Source organism: Molothrus aeneus, chromosome 4, assembly GCF_037042795.1.
Source record: "Molothrus aeneus isolate 106 chromosome 4, BPBGC_Maene_1.0, whole genome shotgun sequence".
Classification (NCBI taxonomy): domain Eukaryota; kingdom Metazoa; phylum Chordata; class Aves; order Passeriformes; family Icteridae; genus Molothrus; species Molothrus aeneus.
Genome location: NC_089649.1, coordinates 203,393 through 226,320, shown reverse-complemented (window position 1 = coordinate 226,320; position 22,928 = coordinate 203,393). Strand labels below are relative to the sequence as shown.

Genomic DNA, 22,928 nt, shown 5'->3' with positions numbered 1-22,928 from the left:
TACACGGGGCTGTCAGGCACCTTTTGTGAAGGCTTGACAGCATCATCAATACTGGCATTAGAGCTCCTTGTGCAGCTTATGAGGATGGGATGGGTGTGATGGATATGGAGCCATGTGAGAAATTGGGTAGGTCACTGCCATTTTTTTCCTGGCTTTCACATTTGCTTCCCTGAGTTCTCACACAGGGACATGAATTGATTGGTGCTGCTGCGAGTCACTTGGCAGGATGAGTCGGGAACCCTCAGGGGCTCTGCCAGATGGATGCATTGAGTGGGTACGAACAGAGCTCTGGGACTGCTGGGCCGTCAGAGTTTGGATGCAGGGAGCCCCTCTGAAGGCTGTCTCTGGGGATAGACACTCTGTGTCTGTGTGCTCTGTGAGGTGGAATTGTCTGACAAATTGTAGTGCCCACACAGGGCACTTCAGAAATTGGACTGCTCTGTCTGTTCTCTGATCTCCAGTTTCATTTTCCTTTGCTACTACTGCCTCTGGCTGTGGGAACAGAAGAGGCTACTTCCCCAAATGTCTCCCAGTTGGCACCTGGAACTCATGCACTTTTTCCAGATCCTCATACTGCCCTCAGAGCCTGGCTGGAGCCTGAGGAGAGGCTGTGTGGATGCTGGTTGAGGGGCTGTACCAGTGCACTCGTGGGGCAGTGAGAGTGGAGTGAGGAACCATATTGCAACTCCCAGAGTCTCTGTGGCTCCCTCGCTGTTCCAGCTGGGAAATAATCTGCACCAGACTTGTTTCCTGGCACCAGCCAGCTTCCTTGGTGCCAGCTCCAATGTGTAGGCTGGCACATTGCAGGAACAGGGAATGTGTGTGTGGGGCAAAAGAAGTGGAAACATTCCTGGCTCCGTCACCTCTGTTCTGACCTGCCATGGCCTCTGATGGCCTTGCCTTCGTGGGGTAGAAGAACATCCAGGACAAGACATCCCTCTTTCCTCTTTCCTGGTTTACACCATTTCCTCCTATTCACTTTAGTGGTGGTGCTTACAGGCACAGATTCCACCATGTTCCAGGGTAAGTGCAAATTATTCCCATTCTGCCAAGGACAGTTCATACCAGAAGCGGGAAGTTGCTTCCACTGATCTGTCTGTGAAATACCCCCCCAAAGCAGCTCCAGTTGGGAAGAGCTAGATGGTTAGATTTGGCTGTGTTTTTTGTTAGATTTGGCTGTGTTCCTCACAAACCAGTGGAGGTGCAGCAGTGTGTGCGGCTGCTGGAGCTGAGGCTGCCACAGGGACCTGACATGGGAGTGAGTTCCCGTGCTTGTTTTACAGTAGAGGCTGGCTTGGTGCTGCTCCACGTGTGAAAGCTCCACAGGATTTGCTCTGAGCTGTGTTTTTAGCAGCTCTCAGACAGCTGGGGCTGTCCTGCAGCAGGGTGGCGAGCCTGTGGGAAATGGCCTTTTGCAAAATATTTCCACAAGATTTTTAATGCTCCCACTCTTTCCAAATGTGCCCTGGTTGACCTGAGGCACAGGATAGGCAGCAGCTGCATGGACAGTGTTAGAGTGGGATGCTCCCACTGCACCAGAGCTGGGCTGTCTGCCACAGAGAGGAGGTGGGATGCTGCCTTATCCTATTAACTGTGGGACCTTCTACCTGGAGATGAAAGAACAAAAGCCTGGGCAGACAGTTAATTATAGCTTCAGCTTCACAAGCAGAGTTAATGAATTTTAACGTGCCTCAATTAATAACTAATTGGGTTTTGCACATCGGCTGTGAGTGGAACTGGAGGGGTGTCCAGGAAAAAAATGGCCTAAAGATGAGAGATTTTAATTGAAATACTGTAGGATTCTTGTACAGGGGGATGGTTCCTGGTGTTATTGTATGGTTTGAATGCAGAGGGAAATTAAAGGGGAAGTTGTTTCCAAGAGAAAACAAGTGGAAGCCTCAGAGTGACAACAAGACATGGCATTATTGTGTCACCGGTGGTGTGCAGTTTGGAGAGCCCTCTATTAACACCATTATTGTGCCACAGAGAAGTGAGTCCTGCAGGCACACCAGGATGTTCAACTTCAGAGTTCCAGGAGTCAGAGAATTTAGGTAGAAAGAAATTATACGTAGCATAAATTTTTTTATACTCTAGGCTGGAATATGCCTGGTAGTGCTATTGGTCTAATGAGATATTTTATGTCTGTTTCTGTGGAAAGAGGATTATTTTTTAAGCCTACAGTTAGGAGAATGTCCAGTGTTTTGCTGTGATTAGCATTAATTCAGGCTCTGGTGGGCCAAAGGAAATGACCAGAGGTAAAGGTAGCAAAGGTTAAATTGTGTTTGCAGTAGTTTAAAAGAGTGATAAATCCTGGAGAGTGCAGAAATAGAGGAACACTCTGCATCTCAAGCAGCAGAAAATTGTCGTCTTTTGAATTTGATGCTCTGAGTGTGAAGGAAGAAAGGAAAATATATCTATATGCCATTTCCTCCTTTAGTACCATTTCCAGGGAATATTTATCAGCAGCCTTAGCCACCAGGCAGGAAAACACCCAGAAGCCAAAGTGCAGATTTAGTTTGTTTTGTTTTACTCTTTCATTTTTCTGGCTGTATTCAAACCCCCTCAGAGAGAATGTGGAGTAATAAGAAAAAGAAAAGAAATTAATTTATTCAATGCAGCAGTGTCAGGCACCGACCCTCCACCGATGACTATTTACGCTGGGCTGCTCATCATGCCCTTCACAACTGCTGCACAATAAATAATAAAAGATTAAAACCTTAAACCTGGAAAACTTAGGAAAAAAATATTAGAAAATTTTATTTCGGATTATAAAAATCCGTGAATGATTTACTTTAAGGGACAATTTCATTGCTGCCATGTGCAGGAACTAATGATCATGGAGGGCTCCGGATTGGTGAGGAGGCTGCTTGGGAAACATAGTCATGGGTAGGTGATAAAGTCACCTTGCTCCCGTGCTGCCTCACTGTCACTGCAGTGGCTTTCACCATTTGTTACAAGAAAATGATGGTCCATGTACATATTTATACGTGGATGGCAATAACATTGGCAATAACCCTCCCTGAGCCAGCCACCTTGTTTTAGGGAGCCTGGCTCATTTCCCTTTGCCAGCAACCCTCGCGCGGTGTGCAGGGAGGTGAATGGAGCTTGGGTGATGGACGTTTGCAATGGCAACTATTCTTTGTCATGAAGGATGTTGCTTAAACTGGCAGCAGGTGACAAGTGTGCCACATTCCCCCCAGGTGCTCCTGAGGCACCCCCTTAGCGAGGAGATGGGTCTGTAAGGGCCTTCCAGTCCGCCCTGGAGAACAGCATGTCTGCTGGTACTTGGGTGGCTGGAGTGTGCCTGGCTGGGCATTGCCATCGTGTCAAAGTGGGTTTGTGCTGGCTGGGGGAAAGGCTGCTGGATGCAGTGCTGGTTCAGCAGCGAACCATTGTTTGTTTTATTTTGTGTTTTTAAACACCCACACACACTGCGCAATTAGCACATTCTTGTCCAGGCTATTGTTGGGCAAGGCCGTCAAATGGAGCAGCAATTGATGGTGCCAAAGCCTAGGAAAAGTACAACTAAAAGCAAAAGACAGTATAGGGTACACAAGGCAACTGGCTGTGCTTTGGGGCACAGAGGAGACACTTGTGCTGGTGAATGGAGGCACTTGGGAGGTTTAGTAAATCTCGTTTGGAAACTTTCTGTGTGTGTCCCAGCCCTCCGCCTTGTCCATGTCTTGCTGCATTTATTCAGTCTTGCATATACTAATTCTTTGCTCCAAATTCAGGATTTGCCATTTTTGTGCCTTGATTTCAGGTGTTTGCCATGTTTTACCCCAGTCTCTCTGTGTCCAATGGCAAAGTTCCCTGGTTTTGATGATTTATTAGAGCGTGCAGTTCTGGCTAGGGTGCCTTCTTGCCTTTTGTCTTGGCCTCGTGCTCAGGAGGCTGCTGAAACCTTTCTGGTTCTTCACTACCACCTTCTGTTAAAAAAAAAAAAACAAAACAGTGTGAAATGGTAGGAAAGAGGTTATGAACTTGATGCTAGTGATAAGCGAGTTCCTTCCATGGGGTGAGGTGACAGCAGATGGAGGTATTGGGAGTAAGTCCTGGTAGCCCACAGGCTCTGGTGCAGCCTGGTTCCACCTTCCCCTCACCTTCTGAAGCACATGCAGGCTGGGCAGCATTTTGGCACCTGCCTGTGGCTGCACAGAAGGGGCTGGGAGCAGAGCCTGCCAAGTGCTGGGCCCTGGAGGAGCTGCCAGCCTGAGTCCCACAGGTCACCAGCCATGCATGCACGGCGCCTGCTCCCTGAGCGTGTCCAGCTCCGTGTCTTGCAGCCCAGTCCTGGCTGGCGTCCCCACTCCTCGTGCCTCCTCCCGAGGGGGCTGTGGGCAGAGGACAGCGGCAAGGTCACAGCCGCTGCAGGATTGTCAGGTTTGCAGGCTGCGGGAGGGGTCTGGGCTGGCTGGGCTCTCTGGAGCCATGGGAGCCTGCGTGAGGGTGGTGTCATGGCGTGTGGCTCCTGCGCCTGGATTGGCAGCGTTTACACTCAGAGGGGTGTGAAGTGTCCCTCGGGAACCTTCTGATTTTCTGCATGGCTCTGGCGGCTGCTCCTCACACCCCAGAGGTGACTGGGCCATGGGGAGGGCAGGCAGGGGTGATGGGCACAGCCCAGCTCGGCTGTCATATGTGGGGAGCCAGACCAGTGCACTGTGGCCACCGTGCTTGTCACTGTAGCCTGCTGGTGCCCTCGATTCCATGGCCAGATCAGCACGGGCACACTCCTCTTGGGAAGCACACACAAATTCTGGGCCAAGGCACAAGGCTAAAGGCATCTCGAAACAGCCACACTCAGGCATGACTGCCCTAGGAGATGCTGCTATTTTGAATGAGTGAAGTACTGGGGGAGACCTCTCCCTCAGCCTGCTGGCCACAGACAAATTGCTTATAGAAGGTTTTAAATTTCAGTTGAGAACTGTTTGTGGCATGGCTTGGGTTTCTGCTGGTCTTAATGAATCAGTGCTGACTTCATTTATCTGTGTTAAATGTTTGTATCTCGTCTGGAAGTTGGATGTGAATGAGAATTTAAGGCCAGCATTCTGTGTTTTCTTAAAGCAAGGCTCTACATCTGCATTCCCAGGAAGTAAACATGTAAGGTCCTTTCCTGTGCCCAAACTGCAAATGGCACTCAGAGCCAAACCAATATGCAGTGTATTTTCATCCACATTTCTTCTGCTTTGCTTAACACCTGCCAACCATTTCAGGAGAGGCCCTTGGTCAGATCAAACAATTCTTTGTGGGCCGCCAAGCATCTTTCCCTGTCAGTTGCTGTCCAAACCTTCCATCCCAGTGCTGCCCTCCCCACAGCCCCCCCAAACCACTCACCCTTGGTTACCTGCAGGGCTGGCTGCTGACCGCGCTGTGCCCCTATCAGCACAGGGAGGTTTTCTGCTTCTGTCCTTCCTTTAAAGCCACCCTTCTCTTACCAGCACTGGTGGCTTTGCCTCACAGTCTCTGGCTGAGTGAGCTGCTGCACGTAGGGGCACCCTGCACTAGATCAGATACGAGTATCAGTGGCAGAAAGGTGTGATTCAGACAAGGCAGCCCTGGTATAAACTGGCGTTATTGTATCCCACCACTCTAGTGGAGAAACTCTCAGGGGCACTTACCGTAACCACATGTTATCGTTACTCACCTAACTTGGTCTGATCCTGTGGGGATTTGAGCTGTATTTGACATGAAGTGAAATGGATTTCCATTCACCCATACAGACACTTGCAGCAGTTTAGCTCCATTTCCAAAGTAGTTTTAGGGCATCTCAGGCACAGCTAGGGGAGATAGGGAAGTGGGGGGGAGCTGTGGTGGGTGAGGAGCCCAGAGGTGAGAGTCCCATAAAAGGGATGGTGCAGGTATCTGGATGCCCTGTCCAGCATAGTTGGCAGGTGCTTATCAGAGCCCAGCTTTTTAGGGCTGTTCCTGCACCCTGGGGTGGGCCAGCACACTCTGTGCTCAAAGCACAGCAAATGGGAATATTCTGCCTAAAGTACTTTAGGTTCTTCATGTTGTTATTGCTCTTGTACTGAGCAGAGATTTATGAGGTACTCCAAGGTGGTGATTGAATGTATCTGTGCTTCAGGACCTAATCATGTAAGCAGGAATTAAGAAGGGGATTTTTAAGAGGAATGGCAATTTCCCAGCATTTGGTACAGTTGTTGGGGATTCTACCAAAGCCCACAGCAGAGCTGCATTTGTTTCATTTATTTTGATATCCAAGTCTACTTAGGGAAGGAAATGAGTTAGATTAAATATTTATGAAAGAGAAACTGGAGAAAAGATGTGCAAGTTCCCCACTCTAAGAAAGATACTGCATTGGCTGTAAAAAGAGTTCCCAGGGTGTTCATGTTTTACTCCCCTGTGTTATTCCTGCTCTGTGCAGAAAGAATCTCTCCTGTGTCTACGTCAGGAGGGTGACAAACCAAAAATGCCATCAGTGCCTGTGGAGAGAGAGAGGTGACTGGTCAGCACTTCCCAGCATGGGGAATCCCAGTGAATGGGATCGGGTTTAAGATAGGAACCACGTTCTGTACCTACTAGTGGGAGGCAGGGCTTTATTGCTCATTGATGAATACCCCGAGCTTGTACAGTTTGTAACCCATGAGAGAAAGGCACTGCTTTTGCTGCTTCTGTTTGCTGTCTGGTGTAAAGTCAGTGGGTGACTTGGAGTGCCCACAGAAGCCTTCCAGATGTGGGATTCCCCTGTGGGTCACTCAAATGTAACTTCTGTTTCTTTCCAAATTTGGTGGGATTTTCCTTGTGGAATCAGAGCTCTCCTTCAATCCATGTCCACGTTGTTGGCTTTCCCGCAGCAGATCTCCTTCCACAGCCCCTTGGAAAGGAGAGAGTCTGAGCTTTTCTGTCTTACCAGGGCCAGACAACACATGGAGTGACTGCCAAAGCCAGACACATGTCACTATCCCCTCTCCCAGCACATCCCATCCATCCCACTGTCCCTGGAACAGAAGGAGATGGGAGTGGGGAGCAATAGAGCATGAACCCCTTGCTAGGAGCCCCCCACACCCATGACAGAAGCTTTTGAGATGTGGGCTGTACCACTGCCATTGTCCCTTCTCACAGAGCAGATCCCCAGTCCTGCTGCCACTATTGTGTCTTGGGAAAGGGGAGCTCTTTTTAGATCTGTGAGCTGGGAACTCCCTTTCTAAAGGTATTCTTGACTTCCAGTTCAAAACACTTCAGAGCACATTTCCCATTGCCATTTCTCAGCATCTTGCCACCAGTTTTGTTAGCACCAGTTTTAAGAGCAGCAGCTTTCACATAGGCATGAGTTAGATCTGGGTTTTGCCAAAGGCTGTAGGGGAGACATCCCATTCCTTCCTGTCATTCCATGTATACTTTGAAGAGCTGTGCTAATTGATCCCTTTGAAGAGTCAAACCCCTGAACTTCTGAAGCACCACTTCCTTGCCAAAAGCACTGCCAGATCTGTCTCCTAAGCTTTCCTGACCACAGATTGCTGAAGCAGGTGCTCATGTTCCATGGTAAGTCATTCAGGCATTACAAAGCTCCAGAATGTGGGTGTGGAGGCCAGTTTCTGGGTGCAAGTTAGAGGTGACCCTGGGTGTAGTAACTGCTGCATAGCCCCATACCGAGTGCAGCCACTGCCTGGCTCTCTGAGTGATCCCAGAGCTGGCTCCAGGCTTGTGCCTACAGCTCAGTACTGCTCGGAGCCAAACTAGAAGTCCAGCAAACTGGAGGAGTTTCAGGCAAGATCCCTGCTTGGCTTGGCTGAGCAATAAAGTTGTTTCAGCTTTTCTCTTGCTCCACGGCCTCTTAAGCTGGAACCAAAACCCAGGAGCAAAGGAGGAAGGTGTTTGGGTCCCATAGGAGGGGATCTGAGCAGCCCCAAAAAGCAGAGTTGCTGTGTTCTCAGTGCTGTGCTGGCAGCCACTGCTGGGCTCTGCAGAGCGTTTTCACAAGGTCCCTGCATGTGGCACTGACTCACTGCAGCCACAGCCCCTGGAACATGAACAGCTGGAGCAATTTCCAGCCCAGAGTTTTCCAAATTATGAATGTTCATGAAAGGAGAAACAACGCTGAAGGTTTTTAAGGATTTGGTTTTGTAAAAGACATCTGGGTTGGAGGTTTGTGTTACCTTATAAGCATCTGTGTGTTTTGTGTGCTGGTATTTCACTGCATCACCTGGTCCTGTCTTTGTGTTTGGATTTCTCTCTCATATGCCTTCACTCTTGTCCCTTTTTTACTGAGCCTTCAGCTTTCCTGAAGGAAAAACAGTTCCTAGCCTTTGCAAGTACCCTTAAATGTCCCCCACCTCCTCCCAGCTGCTCCGTTCTCTTTTGGTTCTGCTTTAGGAATGTTTTGGAGGAGCTAGGAGATGGGATCTTGTAGGAGTTACAGGCAGATAAGCTCTGTGCACAGAAGCCCTTTTCCACAGAGGTGGAAAAGAGCAGCTTCCCTACCTGGAGGTGGGAGGGATCCCACCTTTCAGCAAGGCTGAATCCCAACTTTCAGCAAGGTCCTAAAAAAATCCCAAGCAAATTCCATCAAACCAGTGACACTGGCATTTCTCTCATGCCTGTTCCTGAGAATGATCAAGTGCCATAAGAAACCGGTTCTTTGAAAGGCAGACTGTGGTAGTGTACTGGGATTCTTTGTGCCGAGCACAACTCCGGCCGTGACATCACCTCTGCGGTCTCACCACTGGTGACAGGCAGGAATTCCTCGCTGTTGACTGCAGCTATAATCCACTATGTGCCAGCCAAAATCCCAGCCTGGCAGCAACCCCCTGCTTTTCATCATGGAGGCCCAAGGATGGAAGGACCCAAACCTGCTGCATTTGGTTTACGGAGCTGGTCATTACCAGAGCCCAGCTCTGGTGATTAACACAGCGCAGCGCTGGTGTGGGGCCCGAAACAAAGAAAAGGTCTTTGCAGTTATAATGAGATATTCATGCATGGCAGCTCCAGGTATAAACTCAGCTGTTACTGTGTGCTTAGCTGTGGGAAATGGAGCAAAGCAGGGCTGAACTCATTGCATCCCACCTCAGCTGCATCTCACAAATAACGGCCATGAACACCCTTGTCAGCAAGGCCATTTCCTGTGGCTGGGGTGGCAGTTCCCAGGCCAGGTGTCCTCTGCAAGACAGGCCAGCCAGGGGTGACATGGTGCAGTGGTGAAGTATTCATATAGCCTGTTTATGGGAATGCTAACGGTGACAAGGCCATAACAAGTGTCTCGCACTTTTTGTCCCAGCCAGGGGAGGGGAGCTCTGTGTGGAGAGGCTGTGGTGTGCTGGAGACGGGGAAACTGAGGCATCATGTGACCAAAGCCTTGTATGTTGTGCAACAGAGTTTGGAGCACCCAGGAAGCCATGGCAAGGGAAGAGTGAGGCTGGATAGTACCTGGTGATGTTCCCCAGCCTCACAGTATGCCTAGTGGGAAATGGGGAGCTAAAGGCAGTGCTCATGTAAGAGAGACCAGACAAGGGAGGGTGACAGCCTTGTTGCTTTGTCCCTCATGTTTGCAGGTGACATCCCTCATACCTCCCTGACTCAGAGACTTCTTCTCATGTCTGTCCAGACTTTTCTGGTGTTTTCTTGGGGTTTGGGTGGATGTGAGGCACAGGAAGTTAATTTTTCAGCTGAATTTACAGCATAGAGCCTGACATCTTCCACACCATTTTCCTGCTGGAGTACCTTGCAGACTGAAGAGCCCTCCCTAAAAGGCTGGATGCTTTGGCACTGCTTCTATTAGATAAAGCTAGAGGTTTGCTGCTGATAATCCTGCCACAAATTCAGAATTAATCACAGCATAATGGAATCTGGTAGTGCTGGTTGTTAATTCTCTATTGAGTCTGCATTCCTGTGTTTGTTCTCATTTGTTCTGATCAGGGCCATTGTCTCTAATATTGCTGCATAAAGGGTAAGAAATAAATCAGTGGTGTTTAGCTTTCCTAACCATCTGCTCTGGCTCCCATCCCAAACTCAGTTTTTAAGTTGGGCACAGTTTGTGTGATTTTGCCTTGTGACAGAGAACATCTCTTGGGAGAGGAGGAAAAAGTGACTCCTGATCTCACCCCAGGGATCGATCATTCCAGGGATACTGCATTTGAACTCACCAGGTTTTTGTTGTCATGCCCGTGATTAGGCTGAGCTTTAGTGGAAATGCTGAAAGGAGCTTCTTTCTCTCTGGTGTAATGGGATTAATGCTTTTAACAGCAGTGTGGGTACTTGGAGGTGTAGAGCACTTGGTTTGGCCATGGAATTTGTGTGCTTGGTGGCATTCAGTCCCAGCAAGGTCAGTCTCCAACCTGTGTACACTGTGATGCACCCCTTGGGTTCTTACTGAGCCTTCCTGTGGAGCACAGCCAGTTGGTTTTAAGAGGTGTTGTTAATGCGGTGAAATTCAGGGCATTTGGGAGCTGCTGCATCGTCACAGATGGGACATACATCTTGTAAACTATAAATTTTTAAAAATTATTTAGCATCTCCATTGCTGTGTGGGCCATGTGGCAGCGAGCATGGGATAATTCCGCAGCTTTCATTAGAGCACACATCAAACATTTAAAGTCCACGGGTGGTGTTTTCAGGAACTGTTATAATAATTAGGAAAGGAGAATGGGTTTAATAAGAGTTGTAAACAGTGATCAGCAGCCAGACCCCGTCCCTCCCCGTAGACCCATCTGCACGGCACATCTGGGCACATGGAGCAGGGAGCAGCATGTTCCATCCCACCTGCCCTGACTCTGAAAGAAGGTGTGGGGGGGTCTGGGGTCATTCTGGGACACAGCAGTGACAAACTTGAGGAGAAAAATCTGTAAAATACACAGAAAACCCTAGCCATACCCTTCTAGTAGATACTTGTGCTCAGTCTCTTGACAGCTGTCACTAGGTGCTCAGGGCTCACAGGCACAGATCCCCGTGGGCCCTGGGCTGTGCTGGGTGGGTACAAAGGGATGTCCCTGCCAGTGTGGGGCTAGGTCTGGCAGCCAGTGGGATGCAGCATGGCCCCACCCTTCTCAGGGACTTGGACACAAGGGCCTGAGCCAGGCTCTTGCAGTCAGGCCCTGCTGACCCCCTGGAGACCAGCAGATAGAAGTCTGCAGTTTTTTGGTGCATTTCAGTTATCAAGATGAGACATGAGAGGTAAAATCATGAACTTTTTAAGTAAAAGTCATAATGGGCACTCTAATCTACTTAATCATGCCAAGTAGTGTAATCCCTAGGAGCAACTCCTTGCAATGGGATACATTGTGGTCCGGAGGGAAGCTCCAACAGCTGGAAATCCAGTCAGGCCATGTGGATTGTGAGCATCCTCTAAGTGATGGGAAGTCCCAAATTATACCCAGTGGAGGAATATTCTGGAAAGCACGTTCTCATTACTTAAGTTTGAGATTCCATGCACAACAGCCATAGTCAGGATTGCTTCCTGTCCCTATGGGGGAGTTTGGGGTGCTTGTGTTCAACCACTCTGGTCTCCATTCCCTGGTGCTCTCTGCAGACCTTTGGAATTTCCTGGTGACAGACAGCGGCTTTGTTCAAGGTGATGGAGGTCCTTGTGTAAGATACTGTGGAGGGGAAGGATGGTTCCAGTGCAGCAGTGAAGAAGCTGTTGAATAATTAGCTGCTTGCTGCAGCTGCATTGTGTGTCCTGCTGAGTGTTAAATGGGCAGTGCTCAAGTCAGCAGATCTGTTATGTCATTCCATGTTCTGTGTGAGTTCAGGCTCTTGAGAAAGCAGCCAGGGTGCAGGCCTGGGAGCCACAGGCTTGCTTTGAGCACTTTTGCACTTGATAGCCCCCACCTAGGAAAGGCCCTGGTTCAGGTGGGACTTCCAGCTGAGCTGTCCTTTCTCTCCCTGAGCACATCCTTCCCTGGGCCAGGTATGCAGAAACACAGCTGTGGTAACTTGCCAGTCACCCAGCCACCCTCCGGACAGGCCACCAGCCAGGTAGGTCTCAGCAGTGAGCTCTTCTGGAGCCACCAGTGGCTGTCACCATGCTCTGCCACACCTTGAGGTGCACTGCCAGGCAGAGGTCACCATGGGATGGGGGGAAGGCACCCCCTCTTTGGCTCTGAGCTGAGGGCCCCTCACGGGGCATGGTAGCCAGGCTCCGGATCTGAGGAAGCAGCATGGTCTCACCTGCCCCATGGAGGGTGAGCCCCACCACAGGGGCAGATACCCATGGCTGGGGTCCCCTCCGTGTGTGCCCCCACAGCCAACCCGGCCCTCCAGCCTGGCATGGGGCAGCTCTTGTCCACTGACCTAAATTGAGGCTGAGCAAAGAGAGCAAGCAGCTGCCCCACTGCTGCTGCTCTGTTTTCAGCACGGCTCGAGCCTCCCTAATCCCCTCGGATTTTGTATCTACCAAAACAGCTTGGGCCCATCAGTAAATTGCAGTGGCATATGGTCCAGGTTTATGAGTAATCTGGCACACGCTGAAGGCAAGGAGGACGTCATCCTTCAGCAAATACAGAAAATATTGGGGGGGAGGTTATGACTGTATTTAATATAGTTGATGAGAAAGCTGTGAGAAATGTTTACCTTTGAAGCCAGTCCTGTTTCAACTTCAGCTGCTGGGAGAAGCTACTGTGAAACAGAAAACAAACAGAAGTAACAGGAGAGTCTCATTGGTCCCGTGAAGGTTTTGTCACTTAAACTGATCCCATGGGGCTGTGTGGGGTTGGAGGGGAAAGCTGGCAGCTGGTGCCACCAGCCACCCTGTATACAAGCAGTGCCACAATTGGAATAGTCCTCATCACCTCCCTGCAGGTGAAGTTCCTCTAGCTGGTGCATATGTCAGAGGCATAGCTTCATTCCTGAAGAGAAGAGGGAAATGCAGTTTTAGCAGCTTTGGGAGGAAGAGCCTGGTCACAGACACCTTGGTGGGCCTGGCCTGGTTGTAGTGGCAGTGGATGTCCGTCCCAGCATGGTTTCCAGATGTTCTCTGAGGACACAAGAAACACCTCCCAGTGTCAGTGTACTCAGCATTGGCTTCATCAGGGCAATTCACCTGAGGAATGTCCAGGTCCTGGTCAAGGAACCCTTTGTGCAGTCCTTTCCTGGCAGGGAGATGAAGCTGCGGATGTTTTGAGCTGCACCAGCCAGCATGATGGCCCTTCCTTAAGGCCTGGGGACATCCCTGGGCTCAGCTGACATCCCCAGAGACATCTGTGTGAGGACTGGGACATCTCTGAGAGCAGGAGGACATGGAGATTGGAAGGGACTGTGTTGGGTACAATGCTGCAGCAGCACTGTAAGAGTTTTCCCTTGGCCCCTGATTGCTCTCTGTGGCTCAGACCAGCAATGCTGCTTTTCCCTCCAGCTGGGGTGAGAGCTAACAACTTCTCTTCTCTCCTCCCCGCTCAGCTGCTGTGGGCTCTGGAGCCCCATTACACAGAAGGTTTGAACTTCCTTTCGCTCTTCCCAAAATCCATGTTTCCTCAGTGTGTTTGGAAGCCCAGCTACAAGAACCTCACTCTCTCACAGCCTCCCTATGCTGTGTAATGCTTTGGCAACACTACATGTTTTCTTTGGTTGCATAGACGTGGTTGTGACATTCAGGGAGGAGTCATCTCCAAGAGGAGGTGCATGTCTCGTGTCCTGTGGCCTGGTCGGCAGCACAGGGAAGGAGAACACAGTTGGCTCCGAGTGCCACTCTTTTCTTGCTGCCAGCTGCCACTTGGAAACACCCAAAACTTCAAGGAAGGTTTTGCCTCTTTAATCCAAGAAAAGGCCTCAAACAGCTCACAAATAACTTAAACCTTGGGCTTTTAAAATTTTAAACAGAGCCTTTGGGACCGTATTTGTTCAAACCTTATGTATCTCGGTCACTCAGAATTTTAGCCGTTTGCTGCAAGCTTTGAGGCAACACAGCGTGCAGTTTAAAAGGAGCTTTGCTTTTTAAGTGGGAGCTGATTTTTTAAGGCTGGGAATTGTGTGTTTTGTGTCTTTGTTTTGCATAGTCCAATTTTGCACTCTGGAAACTAAAGGAAATATCTTGTGTAAAAGGGTGGGATGCAGATCATGTGATCTCAGCAGCAAGCTGGAGTAGGGTGCGTTTTTCCAAGTGGGTGTGATGTCTTCTGTGGGACCATGCTGAGACGTTCTGCCACTCCTGGGGCAAGTTGCTGGAGCCAGGAGCAGAAGTTTCCTGCAGTCCCTGGAAATCCAAGGGTGTCAGCTCACAGTTCTTATTTTAAGTGTGTGTTGACAGGACCTTCACATGCTCCATTGCTTTGCTGCGGTGGTATGTGTGTGCTCAGATGGATGAGGGACAAGTGCCCCCTGCCCCTCACAGCAAAGGCCCTGCTTGGTGCCGGGGACAAGGGCATCTCGGGATCCTTTGTCAGTCTGTGCCTGGGAATGCCAAGCTGCATGCTATGCCTGGAAAACAAGCCCCACAGTGTCCCCTCATGCTGCCACTGTCATGAGGGAGGGCACGGCTCCCAAGAGGAGACCACTGGGATTTTTCAAAGCAGTTTGGGGAAGGGCTGAGCCTCAGGTGTGCAGCAGAGCTGTGGTCTGCAGTTGTCCCTGCAATTCTTCTCTGCTTTCACGTGAGTGGGACAAAACCAGGTGATCTTTCCAGTTGTGATGACAGGACATCTCAGGTGTTTCCTCTTCAAGATGTAGCAGCGAGTGGTGGTGACTCAGAGTCTGCATTTGTAGCCATGCACAGGCAGTATCCTGGTGTCTGTCTGCTGCTGCAGGACACACGCTAGGCCCTGAGAGCCGAAGGAGTTAAACTGCTTCCAAATAGGCCTCTTCATGCTAATAAAGTACCTTGGAGCTGGTCCAGCAGGCAGACACCTGGGTATTATCCAAGCATCTGACACCCCTAGAGAACCAGAGCCTTGATGAGCTTTGCACACTCTCAGAAATCTTGGAGAAGAAAGGAGGCTTTCCATGGAAAATGGATTTTCAGGGCCAGCTGAAGGACATGACGTTCAAGATCATTGCTTTAAAATAATTTCAGCTGCAGTTAATGTGAAGCAAAGAAGAAAAGAAAACCCAAGACAGTGAGAGGATAATTAATTCTGAGTTGGAGCTGCAATTTGGAAGGGCTGTATTGTGAAGTGACCCTTTTCCAAATGATACCTGCACTGGCTCTTCTCAGAGAGCCCTTTGCAGTGAAATGTTGTGTTGTTTTACTTTTACACTGTACGTTTATTCACCCCTGGTGTTACAGGGTGACCTTGAGTTCAGCCTTGCAGAGAAGGGCCCAGTGTAGTGAGGAGGTTCTGCAGGGAGCTCTAGCACAGGGTGGGCTGAGCAGAGCCCTCTGGGGCCAGCTCCCCTCTCTGTGCTGTGTTAGGATGGTGCCTGGCTGTCCCCTGGATGGCTTTTGTGGCACCCTGCCATCCATCCTGCTTTGTTCCTGTCTTCTCCCTGACCACCACAGCATGCACCCTTATCAAGAGAGGCTCTGCAGAGCCCCCTCTAGGACCATGGAGCATCCCTTTGGCAGGGCACAGTGTCCCTACTCCCAGGGTCTCTCTCCACAGAGCTCTAAGGGAACTTGGGTCAGTGGATCACCCTATCTGGCTTTGACCTCCTCTCGCTGGTGCATCTCCTCTACTCCTAGCACATGTTGTACTGAATTTCTCCAGAAGCTGAGAGATGCTTTTTATGAGGAGCTGTTCCAGGGACTGAAGCCTGTACAGAATATGATGTTTATTGCTGCCATTCCAATGTAATTTGAAAAATATTTATTTCTGGCCTACTTGCTTACAGAGAAACCAAAAAAAAAAGTGTCGAGGCCAGAGCTCTAATGAGATTCACATTTTGGACATCAGATCAGTACAATAATGCATTTCACACTGTTGTTTCCTAATTTGCCTAATCAAATAAAAGGAGATGAAGCATCACAGAGCCCAACCTCCCCATTCCAACAAGGCAGCACTGAACCCATCACTTGGCACTCAAATTAATTTTCCCCACGCAGGTTGGCCAAAGCACATAATTTAATCAGCGTCTTGCAGCTCTGTTAGTAGGCACCATCTCTCCCAGGGGCTGGCAATCCCAGGCAGCTGTCCCAAGGAGCCACAGGGTGCATGGATAGCCTGGAGAGGTTTGGGGAAAGAGGGGAAGGTGTTTCAGGCCACTGCAGCCCATGCTGTTGCAGCAGGTATCGAGCAGTCAGGTTCTGTGCTGTGCTAAATCCCAGGGAAATCCTTGTTCCAGTGCCACAGGTGGAGCAGATGGGTCTCTCTGTGCCCTCAGGAGATTTTCCAGCAAAGTGAGGGCTGTTGTTGGAGCTTGGGCAGGTGCTTGGGGCCAAGGTGGGGCTTGAGTTAATGCTAAAACCAGTGGTGTGGTCAGGGAGGCATTTCTCAGTGACTTAGTCATGTCTTGTTACATCCTGAAATGGGCAGGACTCATGCTCCAGGTAAATCCATGTCCCTGAAAGCAGCTTAAGAAGCAGCATGCTGTTTGGGACAAGTTTTCCTAAGTGTGCTGCTGAGCAGTGCTGCAGGGAGCTGGGAATTTTTGGGTACTGCCCAATTCACCACCCAGAACAAAGCAGTTCCACTTAGAGAACCTGAATGCTGAGACCTGGGACCCCTCTCCTGGCTGTGGAGCAGACCTAGGAACCCCTGGCAACAAATGCTGCAGGATTGGTGCCATTGCAGATGCTTTTCTCCTACAATGTGTTGGAGAATTTAGCAGTATTTGAGATTGTGCTTTTAAAGGAGAACTAATCAATGGGATGGGTTTGGGATTTTGTTATGATTCACTGGGAGTCAGGAATGTTATTTCAGTGCTGGTGACATCAGAGCAGACCTAAAAATGATACTCAAACCCCCCAAAGTATAAAACCATGTTTGAGTTCTGCTTCTCAGGAGATCTGTCCTGGGCTCAGCTGTGCTGTAGAGCACATCCAGCTTTGCAGGTGGGGTTTTTGTCTCAGAAGGTAGTTTGTTTCCAGTTCCAGTGAGGACAGCTGTGGTTTGTTGCAGTGGGCCCCTGGGCACTACTGGTACATTCCAGAGCTCCCCAGAAGGCAGCAGCAGCCACAGGCCCCAGCTGAGCAATCCTGTGCATTCCCATTTGGGAAATTAGGTTCATTTACAAAATCAGGCAGAGCAAGCAAGTTAAAAAAAAGAATAGTGTGAATTAAATAATACAATTTTGGTGCAAACATGGAAATCAAATTTTGCTTTTCCATGGGCTGTAGAGCCATCCTTGTAGCACAGGAAGAACCATTGTGAGTTCACTGCCAAAACTCAAAAAAGTTATCAAGTAAAGGCAGTTTCTTGCATCCAAAGTCCCTCATTATATTAAAAAAAATATTGCAGCACAAAATTTACAAGCGCATCACAGGACCCAATTGCACTGTTAAACAGATGGCACCTACACAGGACCCAAAAATATATAACAATTTTAATTGAGCCAATGCAAAACAGATTTGTGAAGTAAAATAGGACATACCAGGTCTAATAAGGCCCTCCCTAGAAATTGTGACATTAGTTTTGTAAGGGCACAAGAGGTACTCAGAAGCTGTTCTTTAGCAGATGAAGTACTGCCTTGATTTTCTCACTGCAGCCTCTGAAGTTTCTGCTCAGCACACTGCCCCTGCTGTGGCTTTTCCTGGGAGTGCAGTGCCAGCTCCCTTGGCCACGTGAGGCCGTTTGCCCTGTGTCCTGCTCTGGTGCAGCTCCCTGGGTCACAGCCCTGGCTCTGGGTGAGGACAACAGCCAAGCCCCTCACTTGGCATGTGGGAAGGGGACATTGCTCTGGTCACACCTGAGCTTGGTGTCTGCAGCAGGTGAACTGTCACCTGTGCCCATCCTGCTCCCAGGGCCACACTGCCATGCCTGTTTTGAATGCAGCAGCACATAGAGGGGAGGTCAGAGACGGATCCTGCCTCCTGGCACTGCAGAGCTGAACTCTCAAAATTCCCCTCAGTGTCTCCTCTAGTGAAAGAGGGGTTTCCTAAGCTGAACTCTGAAGGCAGGTGGTGCTGGTGCCTTTGCTGCTTCCCAGTGAAGTAAGGAAAACACCTGTTCTGCAGCAGAGCAGGGTTCCACTCAATGAGAGAGAATGGAATGGGGATTTCTCCCTCATTGATAGCACTGGGTTTCTTTCACCTTTCCCTGCAGTCTGAATTGTGACCAATAAAAAAAGCCATTTCTTCCACACCTGGAAAGGGAGGTTTGGTCTGAAATGACGTAATATAGAATTCCCAAGTTCCTCCTGCACGTGCAGGAGAAACAGCAGAAAAGAAAAACAAAATCTCCCCTACTCTGAACTTTGACCTTTGTTTTTTCCATGGACTTTGTGAGTATGATCCAGACCATGAGGACATGGTAAGGTGACAACAGTGATCAGGGCAGTCTGTGTCCTGGGAGTTTGTGAGAATCCCAGGAAAGAGATGCAAACCCATGATGACCTGCACGAGGTGCCATTGCTGAGAGGGGTCAAAGATGAAGTTATCTTTGCTACTAAACCCCAGCACCTCCAGGAGTGGGAATGCACCCCTGTGTGGGAGCATTCCAGTGTGATGAGGCTGACTCGAGTGTGTGAAACAAACTGCAGTGTGGGAAATGCAGAGCTGTGGTGTGGTCTTAGGGATGATGAGAAGAAGAGGGATGCAGCTCAGAAACTTCCTGCAGGAAAATCCCCAATAGGAATTATTACCAGTCAGCCAGGACTGTCCTGCTGTGCCTAGGGCTTGGGATGAGCCTGCATCACAGCACTCAGAATTCCCTTCCATTTTGCCTTGGATCAGTCTGACCCAGCTCCCCTGGGTTACACACAGCAGGTTCATGCCTGATGAATGCTGTAGTTCTTGTTAAATCAAAAAACTGAAAGGGAACATGGCAAAATTAATGTTTAGTTCATATTAACTCCAGCCAATTCATTTCTGCTGTTATGAAAATGTATAAAATAAACATAGCCTAGTTATACTGAGGATCTTCTTGTCCTCGTGAATTCTCCCTTGCCTCACTGGTGAGAGGAGCCCTTCGGGTTTGTTTGGTGGCATTGCTGAGCTCTTTGTACACAGCTCTTTAGAGTTCTCTGAGGTATCCTGAGCACTCCTGCCAAGGAAATCTCACTTGTGTCATCTGAATCAGTGGATTTTATATCACCCTACGCCTCTTGCCCCCCAAATTATTTGTGATGGACATTTCCACACTGTGTAATAAGGAAACTCTCAAGTATTATCTGCACCAAAATGCCAAGTGTGAGGTGCTGTGCTATTGTGCCAGTTAGAAGGGAAAATCCATGTAGGGACTCAAAATGCAGTTTTGCTTGAGATCAGCCTTTCTGTGAAGAACTGCTCGTTTCATGGTTTTCAATGAGCACAAGCAGAAAGGACAAAGAGTGATTAGTGGATTTCTACTTCGGTGTCTCAGTTGGTTACAAATATTCTTTGAGAGGCAGCAGAAAAACATGAGGGAGAAACCCTCTTCATCTGCATGTTGTCCTGTTACACAGCACAGCTCAGAACACGAGCCAGCGCTCCAGTGATACCTTGAAATGTGTCGTGTGTACATGGAAAAGGAAGGAAAAGTGAGAGGGAGCCGATTGTGCTTTAACCTAGCATCTGCTGAGCTCAGTGCTTCCAGCTGTGCCACCTCAGTGCCTTGAGGAGGACCTCACCTGTGGACTTCACCTGTGTCCTGGCACACCTGCCCAGCACTCGCTCTTGGTCCTGCGTTGGGCTGGAGACTGCACAGAGATTTAGTCAGGTGCTTCAGCTCAGCCAAGGGCTTGCTGGTTGGGCTCTGTGGCTCAGACATCCCCAGCCCAGGGCCAGTGCTGTGGTTCTGCAGCGACAGGGCATCGCTGCGGGCACTTAGTGGTTCTGGTTGTGTGGCTGATGCTCCACAAGGCATGAGCAGCATCCTTGTGGTGTTGGAAGGGTTCTCCCCGGCCCTGGGTGGCTGGGTCCCCTGGGTGCAACTGTGGCAGCTTTCCTGGCCACGCTGTGCAAAGCAAAGTGGACTGCCTCTGGAAGTCAGTACCATGGGTCACCATGGCACTGGAAAGCAGAGGTCTGAGATGTGGGAATGATGGGGAGGCTATGGGGGAGTAGAAGATGGAAATAATGGCCGAAACTTAGATAATAATTTTATTTATAGTCTAATGTGCAGACATGGCTGTTGCTGATGAGGCTACCAGTGACATAAATAAACTCAAGCAGAAGATGTAAGCGAGTGGATAAATGTAAAGGCATCTTTGGGCAGTGCCACAGATTTGGACATGGACCAAGAGAATTATTTCTGTCCCTTGCGATTCCAATGAAGAGCACAAAGGAGATAATTAGCCCAGGATGCTCCGCATTGCTCTTTCCATCTTGCGCACATTCATGCCCACCAAATGTGAAATGTTCGCCTTTTCCCCTCCAACGTGATGGTTGTTGAACTTATTTTTAGTGTCATTTGATAAGCCTTCCTGCTCGCAGAGAGACATCCCACTGACCCAGCCACTGGTCATTGTCTATACCAGTTCCCATCAAAGCGGGCGCGCTTTGTCAGGTTTCGACTCGAATATCCATTCTGCCTCTGAAGTACAGTATCGAAAGTGACTGGATCATTTGAGCCTTTTTCTTCAGCTGCTCCCTCCTTCCTCCCCCACAGTGTTTCCGCTCACGCTAACATAATTTGGCATCGTCGACGTGACACGACACTGGTTTTTCTAAAAATTATAATACATACATTGTCGATGTTTGGTGATGGCCGGCGCTCCCATAAATTTAATTTCCGAATTGATGGAAAGAGGTCTTTCCCACTCGGAATCGTACCCAACGTTCGGCGCCCCCTCCGCCACTGAGGAACGCACATACAGTAATAGGTCATTCAATGTCAAAAGGCATAAAAAAGATGAGCAAAATCTTCACAGGCTGCTGCTTGCTGTTGCCTTTAATTATATTAATTAAACTTTGAAATTCTCATGCAAAGAGGGTTGCTGGCTTGTGACGCTGAAGAGCCCTTGGAGATTTGCGGGGGGAAAAAACCCTGAGATACCAGTGTAGTGGCTACTGCTTTTTTTAATCTAAAAAAAAATACACAAGCCTACGACTGCTAGGTATGTTTATAGATGATGATGTTTTATGCGCTACTGAACTGTGAATGCAGGAAAGGGGAAAAAACCACCAGCCACAGTGTCAAGGTCTTGAAGCATCAGTCCCTCCAACTCGGCTCGAGATCTCTGCTTACAGGCTGTCTTCCCGCGGAATAACGCTCTAGTAATTCCTTCCTGTCCCGGCTGCATAATGAAAGAAAGGTGTCTTCAAAAACTAAAGGGCAAAGTCTTGCTCGCTACCAATACCTCGAGGCATCCTGTCTACATTTTGTCATGCGTGTGCACTTTTCAGTGTTAGAGTGACAAGATTTCCAGTCAGAAGGTTCCCGTAAGGCACGACGGAGGGAGCTGGCAAGGGTTGGGGATCTGACATGGCTCTGAGGCACTTGGCTCTGCGCCTGCTTAGCCTGGTGGGAATTGTTATCCTGTGCCCGTGGCGAGTAGTCCCTGTGTAAATACCACGTGCCTGCGCCGCAGCTGAGGAACGCTGCGTCGCCGCTAAAAGCACATTGCGTCCTGAGAATCTGTAGTCCTTAAAAAAACAGCAAATAACAAAAAATAGAAAAGCATTCTCATCTTTGGTGTCTGTGCTGTCCCTTCGGTGGCGCACAGAGCCAGGCACACATGGCAGTGCTGCTCTCCGGGGCACGGGCAGAGCACCAGTGTGGAATTAGAACGCGGGCTCCCGGAGCAGGGATGCAGGAACCTGTGGAGCTTGGGCTGCAAGATGGTCCAAGGGATGCAAGGAAGGGCTCGGTTCTCTCAGCTGGGTAGGACAGTGGCAGTGTGGCTGTCTCTCCTCCTGGTATCCGCTTCTTCTCCTCTACTGAGAGGGAACTCGGGTGAAGTTGATACAGCGGCCCTGAGGGAAGAGAGAAGCTGTTACTGGTGAAGTAGCACACAGACAGAGGTTGCTGGATGCTAGAAGGAGGCTGTTGAAATTCAGATGTTTGGGAAAATAACAAACCCATGAAAAACCTTTTAAGAATTAATGGAAATTACCCGGAGTGAGGCACCACATTTGCCTTACAAATGCAGGCTCTAGGCAAGCACGAGGACATGGGCGACACATTCTGACACTCCCAGGCCTTCTGTGAGCATAATTCACAAATTCTGTCAAGCTGCAATGAGCAAACCCAAACCCATCTGACTGTGGGGAGGGAAGAGCATGGGGAAGGCAGATCCTGCACCCAAATCTCCCCTAAGTCAGGTCCTCACACAGTGAACATGGATAGATGCGACTGTTAGCTAGCAGAGCTGCTGCTGATCTGAAACTGCATTTTATTAGCAATAACCCTAGCTCTGCACCTACAGACTCTGTACTTAGGATCTGTAAATTGCTGTGCACAGAAGGAAAAAGGGTTTCTTGTGATGCCATATCCATAAAGGGGTCCAGGTGAATCCTGACAGCTTTCAGTGTAGCTGAAATGAAACCATTCCAACAGCAAAATCTTCAATCTTTTTTATTCATTTGGAGCTATTTTAAATGCCTAAACTCTTACAGGATCATGGGGTGTTGGAGCAGGGTGTGCTGCCTCAAAGCAGCTCTCTGGCACAGCAGCAAATCCTTCCCTTTGGTCACGGGCATTTGTCAAGGATGGTGCCACGTGAACAATGCTGGCTTTGGAGCAGGCAGCACTGCTTGTGTTCTGAATCCTTATTTCTGCTTTAAGAGATGCTCTGCTGGAGGGAAATTACTGCTTTCTTCTCAAACCTGGGAGATGATGGAATTGCCAAATTAAATTTGGGCTGAGTTTCATATTCCTGTCATTCATTTAGTTTGATCTCCAGTTTTTCTGGGTATCAAGGAGGGTGATGGCACACAGTTATCTGGCATGACTCAAGAAGGTCTTGGCTGGCATGAGAGGGGCAGTGTTCTCATCAAGGGGTTTCTTAATGTTTCAGTTCTGTTT

At 49.2% G+C, this 22,928-nt stretch overlaps 1 protein-coding gene and 1 long non-coding RNA gene across 2 annotated transcripts in view; one reads left to right on the top strand and one right to left on the bottom strand.

Moving 5' to 3' along the window:
• LOC136556230 (uncharacterized) overlaps positions 1-22,928 on the top strand; it is a 71,109-nt gene that overhangs the window by 21,679 nt on the left and 26,502 nt on the right. The gene's annotated exons all lie outside the window — the stretch shown is intronic.
• ANTXR2 (ANTXR cell adhesion molecule 2) overlaps positions 20,049-22,928 on the bottom strand; it is a 77,199-nt gene continuing 74,319 nt past the window's right edge. Inside the window, exon 17 of the mRNA XM_066549280.1 lies at positions 20,049-21,877. Within this exon, the coding sequence (XP_066405377.1) occupies positions 21,839-21,877 (39 nt within the window). The 3' untranslated portion in view covers positions 20,049-21,838. The remainder of the gene's footprint in view (positions 21,878-22,928) is intronic.